Source organism: Teleopsis dalmanni, chromosome 2, assembly GCF_002237135.1.
Source record: "Teleopsis dalmanni isolate 2A chromosome 2, ASM223713v2, whole genome shotgun sequence".
Lineage (NCBI taxonomy): Eukaryota > Metazoa > Arthropoda > Insecta > Diptera > Diopsidae > Teleopsis > Teleopsis dalmanni.
In genome coordinates, this window is record NC_051847.1 from 224,781,446 (window position 1) to 224,807,970 (window position 26,525).

Consider the following 26,525-nt stretch of genomic DNA (forward strand, 5'->3'; position numbering starts at 1 on the left):
CACATTCTTTCCCATTTTAGATTAAAGTTGGGAGTAAACATGCAAGTGAAGACATCAGGAAAACCAAGTGACGACTTTAACGCCTCATATGCATATCAAATAATTCAAAAACGTTAATGGATTAAGCAAAAGGGAAGACAGGCATTATTGCATTGCTTAGTGCCACTACAGAAAGCACGGTTACAGAACAATAAACATAATGATGACTGCACTGTGACGAGGGTGTTGCCACAAAATACCTACACAACTTTTTTGTGAAGAAATATGATAAACAATAAATTTATAAATAAATGTTTATATTATACAAATGTAAAAAGCATTTAAACCGAAACATTTAATTTTTCATTTTTGCTAAGTGAGAAAAGGTTCAAGGTTCATTTCATTTCCTTCCAAAAAGCAAGCTTCGATTTTATGGGTTATGGGTTAACATATCTATAATCACTTTTTACAAGGTTTCTTTTATTTTTTAGTTCCTTGTTTAAGAAGAAGCGACTTTATATTTTTTAAATTAATTCAATTAGCTACACTATAAATAATTTTTTATTTGATTCATTTATATAATAAGATCGTTTTCTAAAGCCTGAAATATAATATAATACTGATGTAAGTTAAACATTGGAACTAAAGCCGAAATAATAATTTATCATTATCACGGACAACTAGTTTAAATTTAACTTGTTTCAGCAGTAGAAATACCAGGACTCTACGAAGATTGTGATAGCAGGGTAATAACTCTGTCAAATACCTAAAGAATGAAGTTGGATTGCTTTGATAAAATTAAAGCAACGGACTATTACTATATAATCCCTATTCAAGTTTCATGTGTACACAAATAAAGTTTCGTTTTTGATATCATTGCAGACAATTTGAAGAGCATTGAATATTAAAACGTTGTAGTGTAGAATAAAAACAGATCAAGAGAAAATTGATCTACAACCAGATAATTAGACCGGCACTGCTCTATAGGTGTGTCGCGTATAGCAAATCTGCCAACTCTACTATCCTAGCTCAAAGTCAAGCTTTCCAAAGACTCTTCAAAGTGCCATGGTACATCCGCACGAATAATATATGCTAAGAGACCTCAGAATAGACCCAGTCAAAAATACAATTTTCGGCTAGTACATAATGACTTTTCCTTTGCCCATAATGACTCATATAACTTGCACTGGCAATAATAAAATGTAACTAATAACAAATTTAGACTTCTAATTATCAAATTTGAACAATACAAGATATATAACAGTACTTCTTTTATAAAACTGCATACTTTTAATTTTAGTGAAATGTTTATTTTTCTTTAATCCCTGAATTTTAAGGGAGTATTTAAACTAATCTAACTCCCTAACTGCACTTATTATAAGAGTCTGTCTACTACTTGATAACACCGATTGATAGAAGCCAAGACCGAAAGATGGTTGTAATCTCGACGACATCGATGATGATAATAATGATGGTTAGGAAATTCCAAATTATTTTTCCCACAAACGCACATACACACACACACACGCTTATAAGCTACACACTTTTGATTTACTTATCTTATATATATAATTCTTCTGTACGTGTGTTGACAGTGAACTCCTCCTAAACGGATGAACCGATTTTGATGAAATTTTTTGTGTGCGTTCAAGTGGATTCAAGGAAGGTTTAGATTCACAATTTGGCCCACTGGATAATGCCTTTTTAATTGATTTTTTATTTTTTGGTATCCATATACATTTATATTAGAAATTTAAAATTTATTCATGCTTACTTTGATTTGTTTCAAAAGTTTAAAATCCGTAAAATGAATCGTAAAACAGAGTTTAAGCTATTTAAACAAATCAAAGTAAGCATGAATAACTTTTAAATGTCTAATATAAATGTATATGGATACCAAAAAACTGTATAATATTTAAAAAAACGTTATCCAGTGGACCAAATTGTGAATTTAAACCCTCCTCTAATTCACATGAATACACACAAAAAAGAAGAATTATATATATAAAGATATAAATAACGTACAAAAAGCAAAGCCACGTCTTCGTGGACGAGGAAGAAATATTGGTCGACGGATTCGGAATTCACAATTACTCCAGAACCGTCGGTTAAATAGATCGGTAGAAAACAATGAAAATGTAAGAAACCAGGATACAATCACACGTGCTAATGAAAGTCAAGAGCTACGCAACGAACGCCTTCGAGCTAATGCATTGAACCAAAGACTGGTCCGTCAACGAGTCACCGACACATTCAGAACACGTGAACAACGGCGTTTGCAAGTGTATCGGGCATTGACACGTGCATCATTTCATCGCCTTGCGTTTAAATATGAATCGGATATCGACTATTCGTCACATTCACGAATTGTAATCGGTGCTATGAACAAACAGTGCCAACACTGTCATGCACTCAAATACAAAGGTGAATCGGCCGATTTCTGCGGCGCATCTGGAAAAGTTGTATTGCAACCATTGAATTCGCCGCCAGAACCATTGAAAGCACTATTGGCTGGACCTACATCTCAATCTAAATTGTTTTTTCGTAAAATTCGCAAATTCAATTCGTGCTTTCAAGTGACATCATTTGGAACAACAAAAATCGTTCAGAATGAGAATGGTCGCAATTTTCAATCAACGTATAAGATTCGGGGCCAAGTGCATCACCAAATTGGTTCTTTAATGCCGATGCCCAATAACGATCCCAAATTTCTGCAAATCTGCTTCATGGGTGATGAGAAGCAGCAAATAAACGCACGTTGCCAGTACAACTATATCGAGCAGATGGAGGAGCAAGAAATTGTAGGGATTTTAGAACCGTTTTTACAAAATCACAGCCACTTGGTCCAGTTGTTCAATACCGTTTCAAAGAGACTGCTAAACGACAACTATACAAACCAGGAATGCTACCATATAACTTAAGATTAAAAATTGGCTCACCTATAATCATGCTGCGGTGAAATTATTTGCGAAATCTGACAGACTTATCAACACCGCGTTATCAAATCTCTGAATAGTTCCAGGCTCCTCGGGGAGGTATGCAGATCTGAGGTCAATAATTGCTTAGTCTGATGAAGTGATAAACAATAACCTTTTTTCATTTAAAATGTAGTGCTTATAAGGATTTGAAGTAACATGAAAATATTTGTAACATAAGTAATGCATGTGGACTTTTTGCAGATCAAAAGAAAAAATCAATTCAAAATAATTTTCACATTAAAATGCTAAAGGTTAAGTTGAATAACAACAAATATTATAACTCAGCTGAGCCAGGAAAATTAATTGCAAGGAGAAACAACGTTCGCCGGGTCATCTAGTTTTTTATAAATTATTTATTCATATACATACATATATACGAATATCTTATATACATATGTATAATTTTAACTGAAAACCTTAAATCAAGAAATTTAAAAGGCTAAGAACCTTTTAAGTTGCTCTGGATGACGACTTCAGTCCAAATTTGCAAATCCACTGCTTTTTCTTACTTTCCTTACTTCTGCACTTGAAGGCATGCTACGCCATACAATGACTTTTCTCTTTCAGTTACCGACTATGAAAGCATAAAACAAAACAAAACAAAGAGAAATGCAAAACAGAAAATGTGAACAATTTGGCACTACATTTTCGCACTGTTGTTCTGTTGTTGCCGATTTTTTTCACAGTGCATTTGTTGTGTTTCTTTTAGTTGCTGCCTGCCTGCCTGCCTGCCTGCCTTACATTTTGACGTGGTGGATGTTTTGTTGCTTGTCACATGTTTAAAAAAAAATATATTTATATATACATATATATATCATAGTTTTTATGACGCCTTTCACATTTTGCATATTAAATGTAAGAAAATGTCATAAAAAAAAAATAAATAAGAAAAAGAAAATTGTTGCAATATTTTTTTTATAATTTTCGTTGCAATATAAATTATATTTCGTTTGTTGTTTATTCATGTTTTTGTTTTTTGTTGTTGCTTTTAATGTTGTGTTGTTTGATTTTTCTTTTTTTTGGGATATGGTTTCTACAGCAATTGTTGGTAATATTCATTCCATATTTATTGTTCATAAATTAGCACGTTTGCACGTTTTTAAAGTGTATCTATTTTGTCGATTGTTGTCAAATGGTAGGGCTTTTCTTTATAACCAACCGCCTTTGCTCAGAAGCTCATGAAGTTAGTTTTTCATTACAAATTTTATCATTTTTTCTGTTTATTTTTTTATTTAATTATTCTTTTTTTAGCTCTAGTTTGTTTATTATATTTTCATTATTATTACTATTATAATTATTAGTTTCATTTTGTCGATTTTTTTAAATGTCTTTCGTTTTTCCAAAGTTGCAGATTACACTGGACAACATAAAATACATATAAAACACAATTAATTTAACTTATAACGCACCACGGTTGAGCAACTAATAAATTTTTTTCTAAAAACTTCTTATTTCTTATTTTATTATTGGAATTACCATTACTAATGTTCTTTATTGTAACTTTTTTTTGTTTAATTTCTACTAAGTAATGTTTTGAGTTGAAATGTGGTTAAGTTCTGGAGCACAATATAACAATAAGACAATAACGCAAATACAAAACTATATTCAAAAATAAAGAATTTGCAAAAACAACGATGTTGTCTTGTGTATTATAGGAGTTATCATTCAAAATAATAAACTATTCATTGCAACAATTTAAAATTAGTTAGTTAGGGATTTATGTCAATAAGAAAATAAGATCATTCAATAATGCGAACATTTTTAACGTTTGTTTAAATTACTTAAGTAAATTATATTGAAATTTTTATGTTGATAAATTATTTTTTAATTTAATCCATTGCCGTCTCTAGTTACAAAATTGGGTTTAATGCTTCAAAACATTCATGACTACTGACTGCAATGATAAATGAATTCGAGGTATTTTCTGACCTTATCATTAGTTGTCAAAGGGCTGCATCACTCTTTATTCTACTTTAGAACTATGTGCAAGTACATTGAAATTTATTTGCATCAGTTTTTTTCAACAGATCCAAAAAAAAAAAATTTTAAAAGCTTTACATTTCATTCCACTGTACTTTCAATTCTTTTTTTTTTGCTTTTTGCACAAATTTGCAACACTTTTATACGTACTATATCACTTTGAAAGCGAAACACATTACTTTACATACATACTTACATACTCGTATAATGACTGTTGTTTTTTATACTTTGTTGAAGCAAATCAGTTTTTTTTTTTTTAAGAAAAAACGGCTTCGTTTTTATATCGAGTAAAAAATTGCAGTAATTTCAACACTGACGAGGTTAAAAGGTTGCAGCAACAAGCAGCAAAAACAACATTCAATCATAAAACAAAATAAAATTTTGGTAGCCAATATTCCAAGTGGGGGTAAAATTAGTTTGCCAATATTGAATCAACAAACATTGTAGAAAAAAATCCAGTGAGGCACGCCAAACTGCAGAAGACAAATGGTTAATTTTTTATTGAAAATATTAATTTTATTTTCAGGCCACAATTGTTAGGTTTGCATAAGCTTTTGTTTACTTAAGAGGATTTCTGTTTAATTTCGCTACATAGGCTGGCAATTTTTTTTTTTTTTGCTGCTTTTTAAACCAACTATTTGACAATGAGTCGTAATTCCCTAGCTGGGTGCCCTTTTTAGTCTCACAAGCAGCTACATGCACTCACAATATTATAGATTTGAAAACTTGCATCCATGCCACTGCAATGCAATAGTTGCAACACCGTCAGTCAACTGCATCATAAATAATTCAGCTGCTACTTTAATTCGAAATGGAAAATCATACAAAACTAATGAGACTTTCATAATTCATTTTACCAATTTACCAATTTATCAATTTTCTATTTGAAAAGCGAATTGCATAAATTTGCATTTTAATGCGTTGCTTATTGATTACAATTGATTGAGATATGATAGTTGGAATCTGGTGGATCATGTTGAAGCTAAAGGTGCTGTTGTAAAACAATAGTACACAACGATATTTGATGATATAATTTGTTGCGAGAAAAATGCGAATTATACGAGTATATATATCATTTCTCTTACTTTTCTTTTAAATTTATGAACGTGAGAAAACTCAAATTAACACACAAAAAAAATTAAAAACTAAATCAGCAGTAATGAAATTACAAGAAAATTTAATGAATTTCTAAAAATAAATGAAAATTCACATCATTTATTAAAGTAAATATGGGAATGATTGAATACACCTTTCAGTAATTCTTATTGCTATTGTGAAAAAAATATAAAAGTATTTCACATCTGCTTTGATAGAATAAACTTACTTACTTTATAGTAAGTAACCCCCACTTAAATAGTATTCTATGGTAGACTTTAATTATAGCTTTCAGATAGTTTTAAAAACTTTGAGTTATATAAAACAAAGAATAGACCAATGACCGAAAGAGTCTCTAGAATTGTCGTTAAAATGTGTCTCCCTAAAGTAAATCAATCCGATATTAAAAATATTCTCATTATTAAGTAAAGTTAATTGTTTGTCAACTTACTCTCAATACAAATACTTAAGCCTTTTTCAAAATTATCGCTTCAAATTGTTAGAATAAATAATTTATATACATAAATAAATTGTTGAGGTATGTTTTCTTCTTTATTTTAAATATTTTATTGCAGATTAAAAATAACAAGAAATTTGCAGCAAACATAAATGTAAGTACACAGCACGCAAACAAAATTTCTATTAAAAACAATTTTGTGTATTGTATATATATATATCTTTTACATTATATATAAATGACATACTTTAGATAAAAAAATGTTAAAATGTTAAAATATTTAAAAAAAAAATTTTTTTTTCATCATTTTAGCATCACATCAGACCTTCAGTTGGTGTATTGCTGCTCAAATGATTTTATTTATTTTTAATTTTTGTTTAATTTTTATTTAATTTTCTTTTTATTTTTATTTTTTAATATAGAAAATAAATATGTTGTGTTGGTTAATTTTCATTAAAATTGTATGCATGCGCGCTATGCAGTTTTATTGAAATTTATTTTTACAATTTTTGTTAGAACTCACAATTGCAATTGCAATTCTTGCACTTCACTGCACCATCGTAATTCGGGTCAATTTCATTGCGTGCAATCCAGCCCGCGGAATTATGATATCGGGCGTGATTCGCACGTTTACATTGAATTTATGTAGTTTCTATTATCTCAGTGGGTCACTTATTGTATGATTAGTGTGACTATTCTATGTGAAATATAGAACCACTAGAATTAGTCATGTTTGGATTTATTGTCGTAACTGAAAATGAGCATTCCAACAGTACAACAACAAAAAAAAATTAGCATTAAGTGAATTTAATAGTTTAATTTTCATTTTAATATTTTAAATCAGCTAAAATAGCTAATATAATACTACAATATTATAATAAATATTGTAGTAGAATCTATTTCGTTCTTATTTATATTCATACCTTTATGGCTTATGTGATCCCATCAATATATTCTTTGATGTGATTTTTTACTCCACTGATACTCGAATTCCTTATTACTTAGAAAACATACAGTGTACAATATTTTCATATTACAGTGATGATAATGGTGGAGCTAGAATAAGCTAGTAACCAAGTAACATGGTAACAGTTAGAACTTATTACACCTTTGAATTTTTACTGTTACTTGGTTACTTGAATTTGTGAGTACCAATAGCAATTTTCTAGAAATATGAAAAGATTATACCTACAATAGGCCGAAGAGATGTACTATTGTCTGTATGTGATTCTGTTTTGCTATTTAAAAATTGAAGCTTCTAAGGATGGGGCTGCTTTCATAAGTCTACATATTTGGGGAAAGTGACTGATTGCAACTTATTTGGAAATAGTCAGTATTAATTTTCTGTGGAAATAACTTAAGCAGCTGACAAACTTTCGGACTTTTGATAAGAGAGCGAGCTATTTGTCAAAATACTAATTCTGTTGTTATATATAACATTGAATCAAATATGAAATCAATCTAATCCCTTTGCTATGGCAACCAGTGCACAAGATAGCTAATTTTATATTTATATTGTGACGAATGTGGTTGCGGAAAAACTAATGTCAGATATTTCTTTTAGAAAAAGTAGTTTCGTTTTGTTAGTTGGATAGTTTGAGTTTGTGTTTGAGTTATTTTGTACGTCAGACTACAGCGTGAGGGCAAATAAAGATTATTCAGTTATCAACAATCAAACTAACGTAGTTCTTTTTGGTATTTATTCAGTTATTAACAATCTAGTGAGGCCAACGAGAGAATCAAAAGTGAATTGCAAAACGCAAATACGTAACAATATTATAAGGAAAACCTAACATTCTTTGTAACATTACATAATCTCATTTGAAGAAATACTTAAGGCACTTTGAAAGATGTTACTAAGCTATTGGTGTTATAATTCTGCTCAAAAAGTATCCGGATTTTGTCATTTGTTAACTACTACTTAAGTAATAGACCTTTACAAAAAAAATTTTTTTTTGTTATGTTGGTACACTCTTTCTTGACATATGGTATAAATTTGAGCGCCATTTGTCAATTAGTTTGTTTACAGCAGCTGTTAATGTGAGACTACCTCAAGTGCATTTAGTGATTTTTACTATGGAAAATTCTTATTGTACGCGAATTTTTGACCAAACACGGCACCACTCAGGCACCATATTCGCCAGATCTGGATCCGTGCGACTTTTTCTTGTTCCCGAAACTCAAATTGCCCCTTCGTGGTAAGCGTTTTGAGTCCATTGTATCGGGAAAAGGGAATTCTCCAAAGGAAGTAAAAGCCATACCTGCACGGGCCTACGAAAAGTGTATGGAAGATTGGATTAAGCGTTGGCATATGTGTATCGCTTCAGAAGGAGCATATTTTGAAGCAGCTTATTTTGAAGGAGCGTATTTTAAAGGAGATAAAATAAATTTGGAATAAAATTTAAATTTGTGTGTTTTATTTACCAAATCCGGGTACTTTTTGAGCTGTAGGTATACACTTGCAAAAGTTCCAAAATGATAATTGTTTTCTTATTCTTATTTGTATGTTAAAATAAGCGAAAAAAATAAGAGTGCTTACACGGATTTACTTGACCTCATAGATATAATAGACAGACACTACGGAACTGTCTACTCCAAATGACATCGTTATAAGCTGACATTCAAGTATTTGTGGAAATTTCTCGACACAATTTTGTAAAATTATTATTTTTTACCAAAATATTTTCACATAAAATCATTTCCAAACCAGACAGAAAATGAAAGTTATTTGCTGTTTGCAATCATATCGAAGAAAATATTAATTTAAAAAATATTTCAAATGTTTAATTGTTTAATTACCGATTAGGCAAATACTAAAGAAATCTAAAATAAGCAATTATAGTTAAATGATATAATTAATTGTTTAAAAGCTTAAAATTCAAAAAAAAAAAAAAAATCATAAAGATAACACGGTTAACATAAAAACCGAGGTATTTTGTTGCAATAAAACAAATTTTAAAATTAACACAAAAAAAAAACACTAATCACATTTCGTGTTTCCAAATTAATAAATGTTGCTGTTGTTGTTTTTGTTATTGTTTTTGCTATTGGCTTTGTTGTCGAAGTTGTGACAATTTAACAATAAACAATTAAATTTTTTGTTGACAACAAACAATCGTTTTATGAAAAAAACGAGCAAACAAAACGTTTTTAATAATAAAAAAAAATGGGATGGTAGTTATATGCATTCCCCCTCCACTTCAACAATAACAACAACAGCAGTTGCTACAACAAATTTACAAACTGCAAAATTGGAATTGCAACTTTAAAAAAAAGAGCGGCCACGATGGACTTGGCTTTAACGTGAACGTAAATAGTAAAAGTTCAATGACTGCAGTTGATTGGCTTTTACATACACGACCACAACAAAAGACGACCCAATTAGGTCAAGAAAGAAATTGCTATTAAGTCCCGAAGTTGGAATTAATGTTGATAGCAGTAGTTGGTAAGTTTTGGGAGCAGTGAAATAAAGTTAAATTACTTCAGTAGAGAAGTTAGATGCAACTATTTAACTGGAAGTTATGGTAACTTCTACATTAGAAATTCTAATGCATGCTTGCAAGAGTTCGTAAGTGGCCTGGACGTATATGTTGCCATATACGAAACGAAACCCATACGTGAGCGTTTATGCCGGCAAACAGACAATTAACTTATTCATCTTAATCTAATATAGACGTAAACACCCGGAATAATTACAACTTAAGCCATTAAACCCACACTACTTGGTGTATAGATATTTGAATACATAAAAGTTTTGCTCCTTTAGGCGTCTATTAGAATTTTATGTGCAATTTAGCGCCGCTGTGGCATGTTGCTACGCCTCATTTCAATTCATAGAATTTGTGAAAATTAACATATAATTGCATAACAAATTATATACAAATGAATGAATGAATTTTGCAATGACGTCTAAGCAGCAAATATAATATTTAATATAATATTAAGTGATATAAATATTTATATTGAATTGGCAACAATTCTCAAACAAAATATTGTTGAAGGTAAAGTAACACAAAAAATGCTACAAAAGCTTTTGTCTCAAGATATTCTTTAGAATTGTTTTTAAATTTTTTTAAAAAAATTTATTTTATTTTTTATAAAAATACACAGAAAAACATATTAGCTCAAGCTTAAAGAAATATGGAATTTTACATAAATTTCAGTATAATTTTTGTATAGTTATCCATGCCGTAATCCCGATTCAGTCATTTTACAATGATAAATTTTAAACAACCACTAAACATGTTTTAAATGTAAAACATCTAAATACTCACAAGTAATTGCAGAAAGATAATTCCATTCACATAATGCACTATATGGTTCTGTCAATTCTGATAGCTACAGACAGATTATTACAATTTTTTTTCTTTTTTGGACATCGATACGGCCATTCAGCATTTATTTGATTTGATATTTGATAAAAGATATTGCGATTTATTACCACTGGAGTTGGCCACCTACATACGGATAAATTATCGAAAGTTACCTTAAAAAGATCCAGCAAGTTCTCCCATAGAGGACAAAATTTGTTCTAAATTTTAAAATAAAAAGTGTATTATTTAATTTTGGAACTTGAAAGTGGATAATATGCTCTTCACCCAACAAACTTAAGTCTTCTTATCAAAGCGAACAAGAGGGGCAACTTAACAAGTGTTATGGTCTTATTTAAATTACCATATATGCGTATGTTTCTGAAGTTTACTCCATTAACATTTCTTTTCCTTATTTTATAAGAATCAAAAAAAATTATAATAACTACCACCTGGTCAATCTCAAAGGACACTTTAAATATCTATCGGTAATAAACTGTTTGAATAATTAATTTCAGTATTTACCGAATGCATACATTGAATGTAAAAAAGTTTAAACTCATAACATAAGCCACAAAAGTAACTTTACATAAATTTTAAAAATTTGGATAGAGTTATGTGGGAATCATTGAATATATTGTATTTACATATTTACATACATACATATATAAATGAAACATAATTCTATATAAGCAAAAAAAATCTCTTAACAATTTCTTCAAAAGAGTTATTTATGATTTTTTTGCATTAGGTATTTCAATATTCTATGTGGATGTTAAATGCCATAAATCTAACGTTTGGACAAAACATTATTCCACAAAAATTGTGTACAAATCAAGACTGGCACATATTTTTGCATAAGCACTCTAATCGCAATTTAACCTAATTTCGTGCTAAAAATCAAATTAAATACAATAAAAAGTGTAGCATGCAATTGCATTTGCTTGCCATATATCGCAATTTATGGCATGGAATTTGTATTTGAGCTGTAAGTAAACGTTAAGTCCAATTATTGTATTGCAAATAGCGCAAATAACGCAAATACCGCAAGAACAAACAAACAGAGAGACAGACATTGTACGTGCAAATAAAAATTATACTACACTTTTAAATAAATACAAGTGTGAGTACGAGTAAATCAACATTAAAAAAAATAATCGTTTTACATGCAACCAGGTGATTAATAACAACACACACGAGCCATAAGAAAACTATTGCTAAAACAATACGGAGTATCTATGAAGCCACGAAGCGTTTCTAATAAAAACAAACCAAACATAATCATCATTTTGTAAAATACCCGAGTTAAAAAAATAGAGAGCGAAATAACTGTAATTTATAATGATCACTTTGCAAATAAACACAACTAAAGAAATGGACAATCACAAATGCGAGTCTGACTCCGAGTCCGAGTCAGAGTCCGAGTCCAAGTCCAAGTAAAACTGCGAGTATATTATAAGCAATATTAAAGCAGATGATTAGATTGGCGAAGATTATGTTGACAACAAGATGGGAAACATTGTTAGTTTTGAATTAGAAACATGTTTACAAACATTTAAAGGCTAACTGAGTTTTTAATGATTTTTTCGTTTCCTTGCCCGATTTATGTAGTTTTTACTTAAAAAGACAAAATTCTTTGCACTGTATTTGCAACTTTTTTTTTATTAATTATATCACAGAAATTTATTACTTTGCTAAAAGAAAACTACAAGCATTTAAGAGACTTTTCTTCTGTTTGTTTTTTATATCATGATTTATGACTTTATGTCACTTTAAAGAGGATAACATGTTGCTAGCTGGCTACAAAAAGTGAACAAGCAACAAGTCACCTGCTAATAGAGAAATTGAAAAAAAATTGTTACAACGCTCACTGCCATTCAAACCCACTGTTTTATTTTTGATTCTCTAATGATTAATTTATTTTATCTAATTATTAAAATACAATTTCTTTCGGTTTTGTTTCTTGTTCAATTTCATTCAGATACCTGTGCAACATGTTTAACTGCTCTATCAACATGTGATACAAATAATGCAACTAATGAAATGAAAAGAAAGATAGATTCTGGGTTAATTGCAACAAGTTGACTATATTAATGAATGCACGTAAAGTAAGTTACGTTTAAAAGCAAAAAAAGAAATGATAGGATTAATGAAGACCGTATTAAGAAATACAAAGACGAGTTTTTGAAAAAGAAGTGAAAATATATCAGAGTGACAATTAAATAAAAACTGTTCAATTGGACTGGAACAGTAAAAACTCCAAAAAATGTTCAAAATTTTAAAATTAAATACAACTGTAGACTGTAAAGATATAACATTCTATATACAAAGTGTAGATTTAAGGTTCCAATTATTCATTAGAACTATTGGTGTATTATATACACTCAGGTATAATATTAAGACAAGCTATTCAATGTGCTAGTAATTTTAAAAGATAAAATCATCTATAACAACAGATTATAACCTGTGATAAGGAGAGTAAAGAAACTAACATGATTACTATATATGTCCAGCGTATCGCAAAAACAGAATTAACAGAATAAAATTAAGTTAATATCGGCTGGAAGATATTCTATACATATGTTGATATCGCTACATACAACTTAATTCTAACAAAGTCACTAAAGTGACAGCCAACAACAAAACTACTCCACAAGAATTAATACAATTTGATCACGAAGCGTACTGTGTTTATCGGTTTCCGAATGAAAGAAGTATACGTCTTCAATTTGTTTAGAAATATAGTTCAGTTAAGGCTTAATAGATCATTGATAATCATAACTTATACATTTGTAGAACTATTGCAGTAACTACAAGTAAATGTATATGTTTTCGAGACCACAAACGTTTACTAACTATGTTTGCGTTTGTTATTAATATAAAATACTTTCTATTAAAATGCTTAAACATCATTAAAGATTCGTTAATATAAAAATACTCAATTTTAGCACCCTAAGATAAGTGGCAGCATATTTCATATATTTTACATATTGCACACATTGCACATAATGCATCATTTAAAAGTATAAAAACGTTAGCAACGCCTTCGGAACGTAAAATACGTCAAGCGCTAGCGACCTTCAACTTAGACTCACTACAAAAAAACGACACAATGTGCATTCCAACACAAAAGATGCAAATTTAATCGTATATAAATTTAAATAAATTGATACCGTTAAACTATGGTATGCCAGAATAGCTAGGGATGTGATACTAGGAATATGATGTTGTGTCCACTGTAATGAAGAAAGACTATCAACAATTAAAGCACCCATTAAGGCAAATGGGCAACATGGCAACATTGACAACTAAACCGAGTGCAATCTAATTGCATATTTAGCGACTGCGGTCGCGGTATCACAAAGAAGCGCCCACCCAAGCTATAGCGCGTTTGTCATAAATTAGCACTGAAATGGATGCTGCTGCTCATAGATGTGACATGACAGTGAGCTTGGTTGCATATTTCTTAACAGCTCAATGCATTTTAATTGGCAAACAAAAAAGCATTTGCGAAAAAAATTATGAGCATTTCCATCACAACAACAGCACTTAACATATCACAGCAACGCGTCCCAGAAAAAAATGCTAAAAAATTAATTTAAACGAATTTTTAAAAAATAATTTTGATATATTTTAAATTTATTTTGATTCGCTTATAAAATTTATATATTGCACTGTCTTTCAGTATAAAATAAATGAGTTTATACGAAAATTGTCTAGAACGAGTGAAGTGAAAAATTTGGGTCAATAGCTTATATTCTTAAAAAAAACAGTCTTGTCTTAAGTATTTCGAAAATATAAAAAAGATAAAGATAAAAATAAAAATAAAAAAGAAAAAGTAATATTTTTGAAAGAAATCGAAACAGAATTATATGATGAGAAATTAAAAAATAAATAATTTTTATAAGTCATAATTAAAAATTGTTTATTGAGGGGATACATACTGACATATTGATATAGAGAAATTACTTAAACGTTTTTGTTGATGGCTATTAATTTAATTGTGAATTAATTATTTATTTATTTTTTTTTTTTTGAGATGATATAAGACCTCGTTTATTATTCAACTTATTAAATACAATACACTCTTAATTCTTTTCTAATTTAAAACAGATAACTGCAATTTTTCGTTGTTAATTAAACAATAAAGTGAATTTATTTTTGTTAATTAATCACTTCGTTGGAATTTTGAAATTAAAAAAAAAAACCTGGTGACTGATATTTAACAATAAAATAAATTCATTATCGCGTTGTGTGATAAAATCTCTGTTTTTGTGGTACGTGGCGCGGATAGATGCATCAAACATTCATTAGAATGGCTTTTTATAAAAGGTTAGGAGAGAATATATAAGGTGTGAGGCAAAGTTTAATGATGCCTAAAACTGCAGCTGTCGAACTAACTGTCAAAATTAACAGCAACAAATTATAAATTACAGATTGCAAAAAGCGGCATTTGTTTGTGCTCGAACGGGTTTCGTTAAATAGCAAGAAGAGTAGTAAATACTGCACTATTTAAAGTATCTTTTGATGCAGAAATGTATAACGTACTATCTGCTAGATAGATAATGCAAGATTTATCAAAGTCAAACAGTTAAACAATGTGCACTATAACGAAGTTTGGCGTTGTCTTAATTGAACTAAATAGTCCAAACGTTTTCTTATTAACTACTATTTATAGATGTATGATAGCGCAATTTGTACATTAAATAAAAACTATCAGAGCGAAAATCCAATATACAATGATGTGAATTTTTAATACGAAAATAACTCATTCAAAATTTAAAAACTACGTCTTTTTATATTTGCGGTTAAGCTTACATTAGAACGTCACAAGTCATCGACGACAAAGTTCTACTCACAAGTCAATTTGGAGTCTCACCGTTCGCAAGACCGGTGCCAAACTAAGCATGGCTCTATAGAAACGGGAGAACTACAGAGGCTGCAACAACAGAAACTATTTTCTAGTTTGAGTTATTTTTTTTTTTGTTGTTTAAAGAAAAAAATAAAAATAATAAATGTCTTCAATATTCTTTAAAAACAAGAGTTATGGCTGTGCATTATTTATAACTACAAGTACAAATCATTTTGCGTATTAAAATCTTAGAATTTTTTACTCTATGCCATTGCTAGGTTTTTAATATTTTATTATTGCATTATTATGCAATCGATGCTTCAATACTTCGTTCTCCGTTGGTCATAAATTACTCACTGCTTTCCTACAGTGCTGATTATGTCATAGCCAACTTACATCAATACCTCATTTTCCACTCATTGACAAACCATTAACTATTAACCATCCACTGGACATTGCTACAGCATTCAACTGCATTTCGTTGCATACAATATGAATATAATTTTTCCTACTTTTCCGAAATCCTGCAACTGCAACTTGACACTCTTTCAAGCGGAGCAAGTCTGCAACATTTCATAATCGCATCAACCACAAAAAAAAGTTTATTTCTTCTTCACCTTTTTGCAATTTTTTCCTGTTTTACTGCCACATTCCAGACCACCTCCAATAACAAATTCTTTGCAGACTCCAAACTCCATATTTCGTTCATTGCAGAACTCTATTCTCTATGGTTGCTAATGCGTACGTGCCTTGTGTATAGTATTTGTTTGTATTCGTGTAGGTGTGCATTTCCGTGTAGACAAACTGAGTTTCGCTGTCATGCATTGCTTAATAATTCTTTGAGACTGTAGAGTTCTTGCTTTTAGTACGCCTGCATACGGATAGACACATCTCTTGCCATGTCATAGACGTGGACATAGACGTTGTAGACGCCAAACTGCCGTAGAAAAGTTGCCAATACTTTTATGTTCCCATTTTTTTTCTCTTTTTTATTTCAACACATTGGCTTTTGCAATTTGTTATGTTTGTGTGAATTCTTGTGTATCGCAAAGATTTCATCTCTACGGGTTTTCTTCGCAATAAGAGTACAAAGACATTTTGGCGCTGCCACAACTTTTTCCTGCAACAATTTGCGCTTGTAACGACCTTCGCGGTTTATTTAAAAAACTTCATAAATTTAAATGCGGTATGCAAAACGTAAAGTATTTAAATTATTTAATATTTTTCACATTTTACGAAAGTAAAACCTTCGCATTCATTAACAATCGCAACAGCAGGCAGAAGTCAACGGCTACATCAACAGCAGAAAATTAATTGACCGGTAATGATGATAAATTAAGTATTGGTAAACTGCGAAAAAAAAGATTTTGTAAACCACAAAAATTAAAAACTTTTACGTGACAAATACTGTCTCATTTACTAAAGCAAAGAATGTAATACCGTTTTGCAGGCTTTTATGTAAGTTTCAGGCTAAAAGGCGCCTCTGACTACTTTTGCTGCAGAAAGATTAAATAAATTTTGTTTGCACAATGAAGCAAAATAATTTAATTTACTGTGTAAACATGTGCGGCTGCAGAAGACATAAACCAGGTCGCCAAAAGAATTCGGAACGCTTTTGTGCATAAAGTAAATAAATATGACTTAAGACTTAAGAAGTTAAGAATAAGAATGTCTACTCAGTCTTGCACTTATTTTCTTAACTGTTGTTTACTTCAGTTATTATAAATGCAAAGACAAATACTACAACAAGACGCCTCACTAAAAACATCTTTTTGTATTTATAAGAGTTATTAGCACTTAAGCAATAATAATTACTCAAATATTGGCAGAATGAGGAATTATGGTCCAAGACGTTTCGATTTAACAGGTCTCATAGATAGAACAAGTATAAATCAGTATTTACTGTTCAAAAGAAAAGCAGTTTTAAAAAATATTAGTAAATAAAGTGGAGGCATGATAAGAATAAGTTTATAACTTTTCTAAAAAAATAATACTGATATTGATACTAATCTAACAATAAAGTGATTACGTAGGAAATACTTAAGTAAAACATTCAATATATACTTGCATTATTCAATATATACTTAAAAAATTAATATTCAATATGTTACATTATACATACATATATGCATATATCTATATCTATACCTATATCTATACCTATATCTATACCTATATCCATACCTATATCCATACCTATATCTATACCTATATCTATACCTATATCTATATCTATACCTATATCTATTTCTATGCAATTTGCTTACGGGTCGGTACAATAAGTTATTGCATCACGAAGCCACATCATTAACTACTTTTATTAAAACGACTTTAAAGATCTGTTATACAAACATCTTCTGAAGGACCGTGTAAAGTAGTAACGATGATCGATGATATTGTTTATCGAATTCAACAGTCGGACATTGTAGAGCTAGAATGAAACTAGTCCATCTGGAATGACTGGCACCTTACAGCAACGCTGTAGTAATACTCGTCCAAGACGAACAGGTTTAAGAAGACGGCAGTGTTACGTAATCTTTGGTGTCAAAAGTAGGATTTTGTGAAATGCTGAAATTGGAACAATTGACTGTGCTTCAACTGCAAAAGCAGTTGGAGATAGTGAGACTTGGCACTAGTGGTGCGAAGGTAGAACTGGAGGTGAGACTTCGTGAGCTCTTGGATGCCAATTTAATAAATGTAGACGAAGACAAGTTCATCAAGGAAATCTCTACTGCAATGGAAATTAGGATAGATGAATATTGGATAACATATCTTGTAAAGAACCAAAAGGACTATGCAAAAAAGGCAGAGAAAAAGAAAGAGAAAAAGGAAGAGAAAAAGGATGAGAAAAGACACCAAAAAGGATGAGAAAAGAGACTGCAAAGGAAAAATAATCTAATTAACTGTAGATAGTAATAGAATTGAAAAAAATTTGATAAATATCGAACATATATATAAAGTAACATAATATTCACTTAAATGATATGATAAAAATGATAATGATATATGATAAAAATTATATTATTTCATTTTTGAGAAATGTTCGCTTTTTAACACCAATTAATTTAAAAAATGTTTTTCTTATTATTATGATTATATCTTATCTTAAAATTTCAACTATGCATTTTTTATCACTTTATGACACGGAGGTCTGCTAGCTTAACAAATCTTAAAAACGAACTTTATTGTTTTTACTGCACAAATGATTTGTTAAAATTTATAGGAAATGTTTTGTTTCATTTTGTTTTTTTTTTTAAAGGTAAAATCACTTTTGTAATGTTGCACGTGTGTATATATTAACTCGTTATGACATCTAAGAATGTTGCTGACCCATTTTCAGAAAGCAAAAATAAACAAACTGAGCCATACAAAACTCTATTTATAATTTGTTGCCTCCAGATAGGTGCAAAGGAGTGCATGCAACCGCACGCATGTTGGGTGCACAATATTTGCCCCGTCTGTCTGCTAACATCCATAATTTGTATATAATTTTCTGTTTTTTATCGTTCTTATTGGTGTGGTTGCTGCTGATGTATCTGGATGTGTATATATGACCGTTTAGGTTTTGTCTCATAAAATTCTTAATCAGGTGTAGAAATATTAAATATGCGAGCAGCATATGTCGCCAGTTTAGCGGTTTTATCGTTGTTGCATGTTGCATACACAAGATTAAATGATCGTGATAATGAACATAGCAAGCGGAATTATGAGCGATCACGCTCATATTATAAGTTAAGCAGGAGAAACAGGGTAAACGCATAATTAACATTTAAAATTTCATATATAAAACTAATCGTCTTTGGGAAGTCTAAATTTAAATTTTGCAGAAGTTAGCATGATCTATATATACTACAGATTTATTAAAAATTCATTAACACACGTAATAGAAATCAGAGGTATTAAGTAGAATATCAAAAATTTAGGTACCAGTATCAAGCTCTATATACATCTGAATGAAATTTTATCTACAAATTTTAAATTTTACACTATGTATGAAGATATTATAATACAGGTTATTTAATTGGATTTGATAATAAATATTATATACAGTATTGCCATATGACGTACTGTTACAAAAATAAAAAAATAACTAAAATTTCTAAACTTCTAACTAAAATATAAAATTTCTAACTAAAAGTTAATCATGCTTATACAAGGTGAGATGAAAAAACTGCAACCAACTTCAGACTGCTGTCATTTCTAAACCGCTCGTCCCACAGCTGTCAGATTTATTCTACTGACAGCTCATTATATTGTTTACAAGCGCACAAAAGCATTTTGGTGGGAATTTTTCAGAAAAAAAGTTATTTGTGATGGAATTCAAGCGTGATAGTGTGATTGCTTTGCATTTGGCTGGAAAACCACAAGTGGCTATCGTTAGAGCCCTCCAGCATTTAAAAGTGAATAAATGTTTTGTGTCTCGTACCATCGCTCGTTACTATGATACTGGTAGCGTAGCCCGACGTCAAGGAAGTGGACGAAAAAAAACAGCAACATCGGCAGAAATGGTTCGAAAAGTGAAGAAGCTAATTGAACGAAATCCGCGTCGCAGTGGACGAAAAATGGCTCGTGAGCTGAACATATCGCAATATGCCATTCGGCAAATATTGAAAAATGAGCTTGGACTAAAGCCATTCAAGTTCCAAAAAGTGCAAGATCTTACTGATGCGCAAAAAAAAGTTAGACTCGAAAAAGCTAAAGAGTTGCTTCGCTTGGCCGAAAGTGGTAAACTGCCGAATTTGGTTTTCTCCGATGAGAAACCATTCGTTATCCAGCAGTTTGTAAACAAACAAAATGATCGTGTTTACATGCCAGAGAGGTCAGCTGAAAATTTGCAACTTCTGTTGGCCACCACAACTCAAAAGCCGGCCATGGTGATGGTGTGGGCCGCCATAACAGCCGATGGTCGCTCGCCGCTCGTATTCATCGACCGTGGGGTCAAAATCAATGCGCAAATCTATCGCGAAAATATTTTGGAGGGAGTTCTGAAGCCCTGGGCACGCAAACATTTCGGCCGCAGACCTTGAACATTCCAACAGGACTCAGCACTATCGCACTCAGCACGCGCCACCCAAGAATGGTTAAGAAATGAGGTTCCTCGCTTCATTTCCACCGCACAATGGCCACCAAAATCTCCGGATGCCAATCCGTTGGACTATTGTGCCTGGGGTATTTTGGAAAGCAAGGTTGGCACTAAAAAATACCAAAGTGTCGATCATCTCAAGCAAGCGCTTCGCCGAGAATGGGACAAAATACCACAGAGCCACTTTCGGGCAGCGTGTGATGGTTTCATTGGCCGTTTGAAGGCCATAGTTCGTGCCAAAGGTGGCCAATTCGAACAATTCTAAACCGATTCTCAAATTTGATGTTATTTCCGACATTTTTTGCTTTCATTCAATAAAATTTAAAAAAAATGAAAAAATTATGGCGTTTTACTTTGTTGCAGTTTTTACATCTCACCTTGTATTTTCAATAGAACCCCATAGCAGTACATCCCTTGCAGTTTTGAAATAATTAAAATAATTTCCTCTATATTAACTATGCATATCCTTATTAAAGCGCATTAAATCTTGTGGATAAATGACCTTTTATGCAGCTAGTATCCTCTGATATTTCTATTGAAACTTTAACAGTTCCATAGAAACCTCGCGTGTTTCGTAAGCTCGTACATCTACACAAGACACACATTATTTATTGTACATAAGAAGAGAATTTACATACATATACGTATAAGCATAAGTAAATTGTTCACTCGATATATCTACACGAAACAAGTAAACGAAAAAATACTGTTGGTTCCATAACACTCCATTAAATAGTTAAGCAACTACACCATCTGGCGGCAAAAATATTTGCGTTTTAACGCATATCCAAGCCAAGCTGATTGCTGATTTCAGCCTTGGTAATAGGTAATGTGGTAGTGTGGTAATTTAAATTTTGCCGTGTATCATGAACTTGACCTTTGTACACCACTTAGCGATCAGTGTTCAGTTTTGGTGTTGTAAATTTTATTAAAGACGCCGCATTGTTTACAAACTCAAGAGAGATTTTAATTTAAATTGTGATATTTTCAGTATTTATGTAATTGCTTTAGCTTTTGCTATTTTTGAAGCAATTAACACGACATCTTATTTAAAAATTTAAACAGAGAGATAGTGTTAAAAACAATTTTTAGTTGAAAAATTAAGTATGGAGATGGCAGACAATACGGAGGAATATTGATTTTAAAACTTTAGTATACACTATATATATTACTTAAAAATACAATAGAATATGGAATAGATTTGTTTAGAGAATTTAATATACATTGGAGAAGTTGGACAAATAAGAGTCTCATGTACTTTGTAAGTATCGTTCTAAGACATTATATTTCAACTTGCATGCATCAATTAAAAGTTATTCATATCTACTTATTTCAGTATTATTAATTCTCAATTTTTAACTGTAAACAGTAATAGTGAATACAATTTTTCTGCTAAAATTTTCGAACTAAACAAATATAAATCATCTACGTAAAAAAAAGCGTGATATCAGTCCAAATCTGACTCATTCCTAGCTTAGCTTCCTAACTTAGTTTTAAAAAATTAAACAAAACATGAAATTAGGTATAATTGCAAAATATTTAGTGGTCTACAATGTAAGTATATACAACATATTTATAATTTCTTGACATAACTGACCTATCCTCATAAAATGTATGAGCAATACCAATTAACAGAGTAAAAGCCGCAATCTCCGATGCGATGAATAATAAATTTTAAATTGTTTAGGCTGAATAAATAACAATGGTTTTGGATATGGAAGAAACAAGCGACCAAAACAAATGAAAAGGTGTGTTGCCCCCAGGGGCTTTCAGCTGATAACCGTCATCCTATAGAATGGAAGAATGCGAATGATTAGATTTAACACAAATTGGGAGGCAGCAAACAAAATATGTGTTCACCCCTCTGTCTAGACTTATTAGCAATTACATAAAACAAAAAAAGTTAAAAAATAAAAATGTCATAATTATAAAATGAAATAATAATTTAAATTTAAAAAAAATTTATAGACATGTGTAGTCAATAATTCGGATGCATCATATATTTAACATATACGCATTTAAGAGTAAATAGATTTACAAAATATTCAAGAGCTGCTGCTGTCATATAAAAACTTTATGAATCATACATTTTATCAATTATGCAGTCACAACTACAAATATTTTGTGCATTATGCATAAATGCATAATGCAAAATGACAATGTTTAAGCAATATGCCTTTATGAACTTAATCTGACGGTTAAGTTCATTAAATTATTTTTAATATACATATATACGAATGTATGTAATGTAATCGTATAAAATAAATGGATAAAAGATGGATCAAAAATTATTATTATAAGTAAAAATAAGTCTCTTGCCATTACATTTGCAAATACAATATAGATTAACTTTATGAATCAACATTTTCATAAAACATTTAACAAACAAATTCAATGTTTTTCTTACTTTCTTCATTTTTATCCAAATGAATTAAATTTTAGTTTTATTAAATTTATTTATTTACAATCTATTACATAAATCTCCTATTATATACACAACTAATCTAGAAAAATCTTTATTATGGTTAATTCAGCATTTAGGTACTAGCTTTAGGTTAAAAGCTACTCACAAAATAGCAAATTAACCATAATAATTGAACTTATATTAATAAACTATTAATTCTAGCGTCTAATATCTAGCGTCTAATATCTTAGACGTTTATAATATAAAACTTTTATAGCAAAGTGATTAAAATGATACTTAATTTATCTAAGTATCCCCATGCTAGTATATCCATTACATTGTTGGTATGAAACTCGGTTTCTTTAAAAACAGCAACTACCATCATTATTATGTTTTAATAAATTATATTTTAATTAACATAAAATGTATCTATATAATAACATCTAAGAAAATTCTTCAAAGATTTTTTCTTTTACTCATATAAGTTAGTAACGGCTAATTTCTTTTAATAGTAATTTATTTAGAATTACACACAGGAAATCTCATATTACACTCCAATTAAAAACTGCATGGTAACTATTTGATAGCATATAAAAAAGATTTCAGCTCTCAAATATACGAGCTCAATAATTAGCAATAAATTATATTAGTAGACTAAAATTATTAATAAATTATTAATTGAACTTACTAATTACTTAATTACTTTGCTTGATTGCACTAAACTGCATAATCTAAGTTTGCATTGTAGAACATTAATCAATTACGCGCGCTTTTATTTTATTTCATTGAATTACAGCTATTTAACTGCATATTATTTATATAATACAAACATATTTTATGATAATTTATTTAGATTGAATGTATTTATGTAAACAAATGACATCAGCATGAATCACAATTACTTAATGGCACTGACCTATAACAAATATGTTTGTAGCACGAGCGAATAAATGTACATTACGGTACACATTACTTATATCATATACAAAAAAAATTTAATTAAATAATATTAAATTAAATTAAATATAGATGATATGTAAATAACAATACAGAAAAAGCAAGTAATGATAATGTCACTAAAAAATTAGCACAATCACAGCTTAGTGACAACGAAATGCGGATGTTAATGTGTACTCTGATCGAGTAATTACTCTGACGGGCAGGGCACAATTAAGTCTTTTTTCAAATTAATTACCTGATTTTACTGCATTTATAATCGAGTGTTAAGTTGCGTTTATTGTGCACACGCACGCAGGCTACATGTGAGCTGATGAGAGTAATTAAACTTGTTTAATTAGTTCTAAAGTCTAACGAATCAATGCCCGAGATATGAACTTGAAATTTATGTGCTTATATATACATTTTTTTCTAGAGATGAGAACATTTATAATTATGCACATATAGGTATATGTAAGTTTGTGATATACGTTATTAAAAATATTTTAAAAAACTACAGATAGAAAAGCAACAGAATAAATAAGTATGAGTATAATAAGTTAAGAATTCTAAATAATATTATTATATTACTTCGTTTTCTTATATTATTAGTCTTGTTCTGAGTAGATTTTTGTCAAAAAAATATGAAATTAAAACGAAAATTAAAAATTAAAAATTTTTTTCTCGGTGGGCTGTGTAAAATGATTTGAAATTACTTTAATATCCTTAATAATATCCAGAGGGTCTCAAATTAGCATAAGCTAAACAATAAATAAGATAATACCTCTTCAAATAGAAATAAAAAATTATTAAACAACAAATAAATAAACAATTAAGATTAACTAATTACAACAGATAATTAAAAACAGATTATTAATAAGTATTAATTTATAATAAATGATTAAATGATGAACAATTAATATATGAAAGAGTTAAGAATAAATCATTAAGAAGTAAATTACTAAAGATAAATCAAAGATGGTAGATAAATTGCTATGAGTATTAAAAAATAAATTAGAGCGTTTCTTTTGAAAAGAGTTTTAAGCAAATCTCTTCAATTACCTATTGTAAGCAATTTTCAATTGCTTCAAATTAGAAAGTCGACGAACATAAGTATCTACCTATCTAACTCATAACTATAACTAATTAGATATTGATAATAAAGAACATTTACAATTTTTTTTTTAAAAGAAACCAGCTTTGAGTTGCTATAATTTTTAAATCCATGTTAATTTATTGTTTGGGGTAAAAACTAGTATGTGAATTATTTAGACGAATAATTATGAGATATTAAGTTGTTTTTTTTTTTAATCAAGACTTTTTTTCATGTACTCTCTTTTTTTGACGTAGTATATCAATTTGATATATCTTTTTAATATTCAAAATGAACCCATTTTCGAAAAGTTTTTTTCCCGTTTGTTAGACCAAGGAATCACACAGTTTAACAACTTAATGTACATAATGTACGAAACATAATGTACATGTATATGAATGATTAGTTTTTTATCATATTACATATTTTTACCAAGTTTAAGTTACTATTAAGTTAAAGTAGTCAAAAATAGTAAAGTAGCTTACCTTAATATATTTGGATGTGACAATTTGTTAAGTAGTTGGACTTCTCTTAACATATTTGGTCGATTTGCACGCAATTGATTCATTTTTAGTACCATCACCTCACCAGTTGTTCGATGTGTGACCTATAAATTAAAATAAAACTCAAGTCAAATAATTTGGTCATAATACATAAAATGAACAGAAATATCTCAACACAATATTTAAATACATATTTACTAATTTATGCTGAAAGAATCTATGTATATTATGATATCAAAATTTTTCAATTAAAAAAAAAAAACAAATAATAAAATAACTTAATAAAAATTTAAAAAAAATATATAGACAACAGTAATTGTAAACAACATATGTTAACAATATGAAAAAGTGACATTTTACTCAAATTAGCAATTTGACATTGAGTTTTTCTAACAACAAAAACCATAAACAATGCACGAGGGTCAAGTTTATGGCCTTTTGTAACAAAAAATAGAAACAAAAAAAAATTAATATAAAGCTTAAAATTATTAAATTTATTCACTTTACACAATTTGAAAGTTATGAGAATTTTTAATAAAAATCATTTAAACTTGAGCCTGGGAATTTTTTATTACTTCCTGCAATGCTACAGAAAGCAAGCAAACATATTTCAGGGATTTCACAGTCTGAAAGACAATTTTTTTTTGTTATCCCTATTAATGCTGTCCAAACCACAAACTATACTCAAACCAAAATTCCAGCTACAAAATCAATAAATACAAGATACGACTATATTGCTGCAGTGGGTAGTGTGCAACAGACGCAGCAACCATAGGCAATTTGTGGCAATGGCATTAGAGGTTGCTGATGGTTGTGGCCGCGAATCTGGCAGACAACAGCCAGACAGTAGCATAT

General features: G+C 29.9%; 1 protein-coding gene across 1 annotated transcript in view; it reads right to left on the minus strand.

Annotated features, from left to right (window-relative positions):
* LOC119678134 overlaps window positions 1–25,775 on the minus strand; it is a 38,514-nt gene extending 12,739 nt beyond the window's left edge. The window contains exon 1 of the mRNA XM_038089806.1: window positions 25,653–25,775. Within this exon, the coding sequence (XP_037945734.1) occupies window positions 25,653–25,747 (95 nt within the window). The 5' untranslated portion in view covers window positions 25,748–25,775. The remainder of the gene's footprint in view (window positions 1–25,652) is intronic.
* Between the last annotated feature and the right edge of the window lie 750 nt (window positions 25,776–26,525).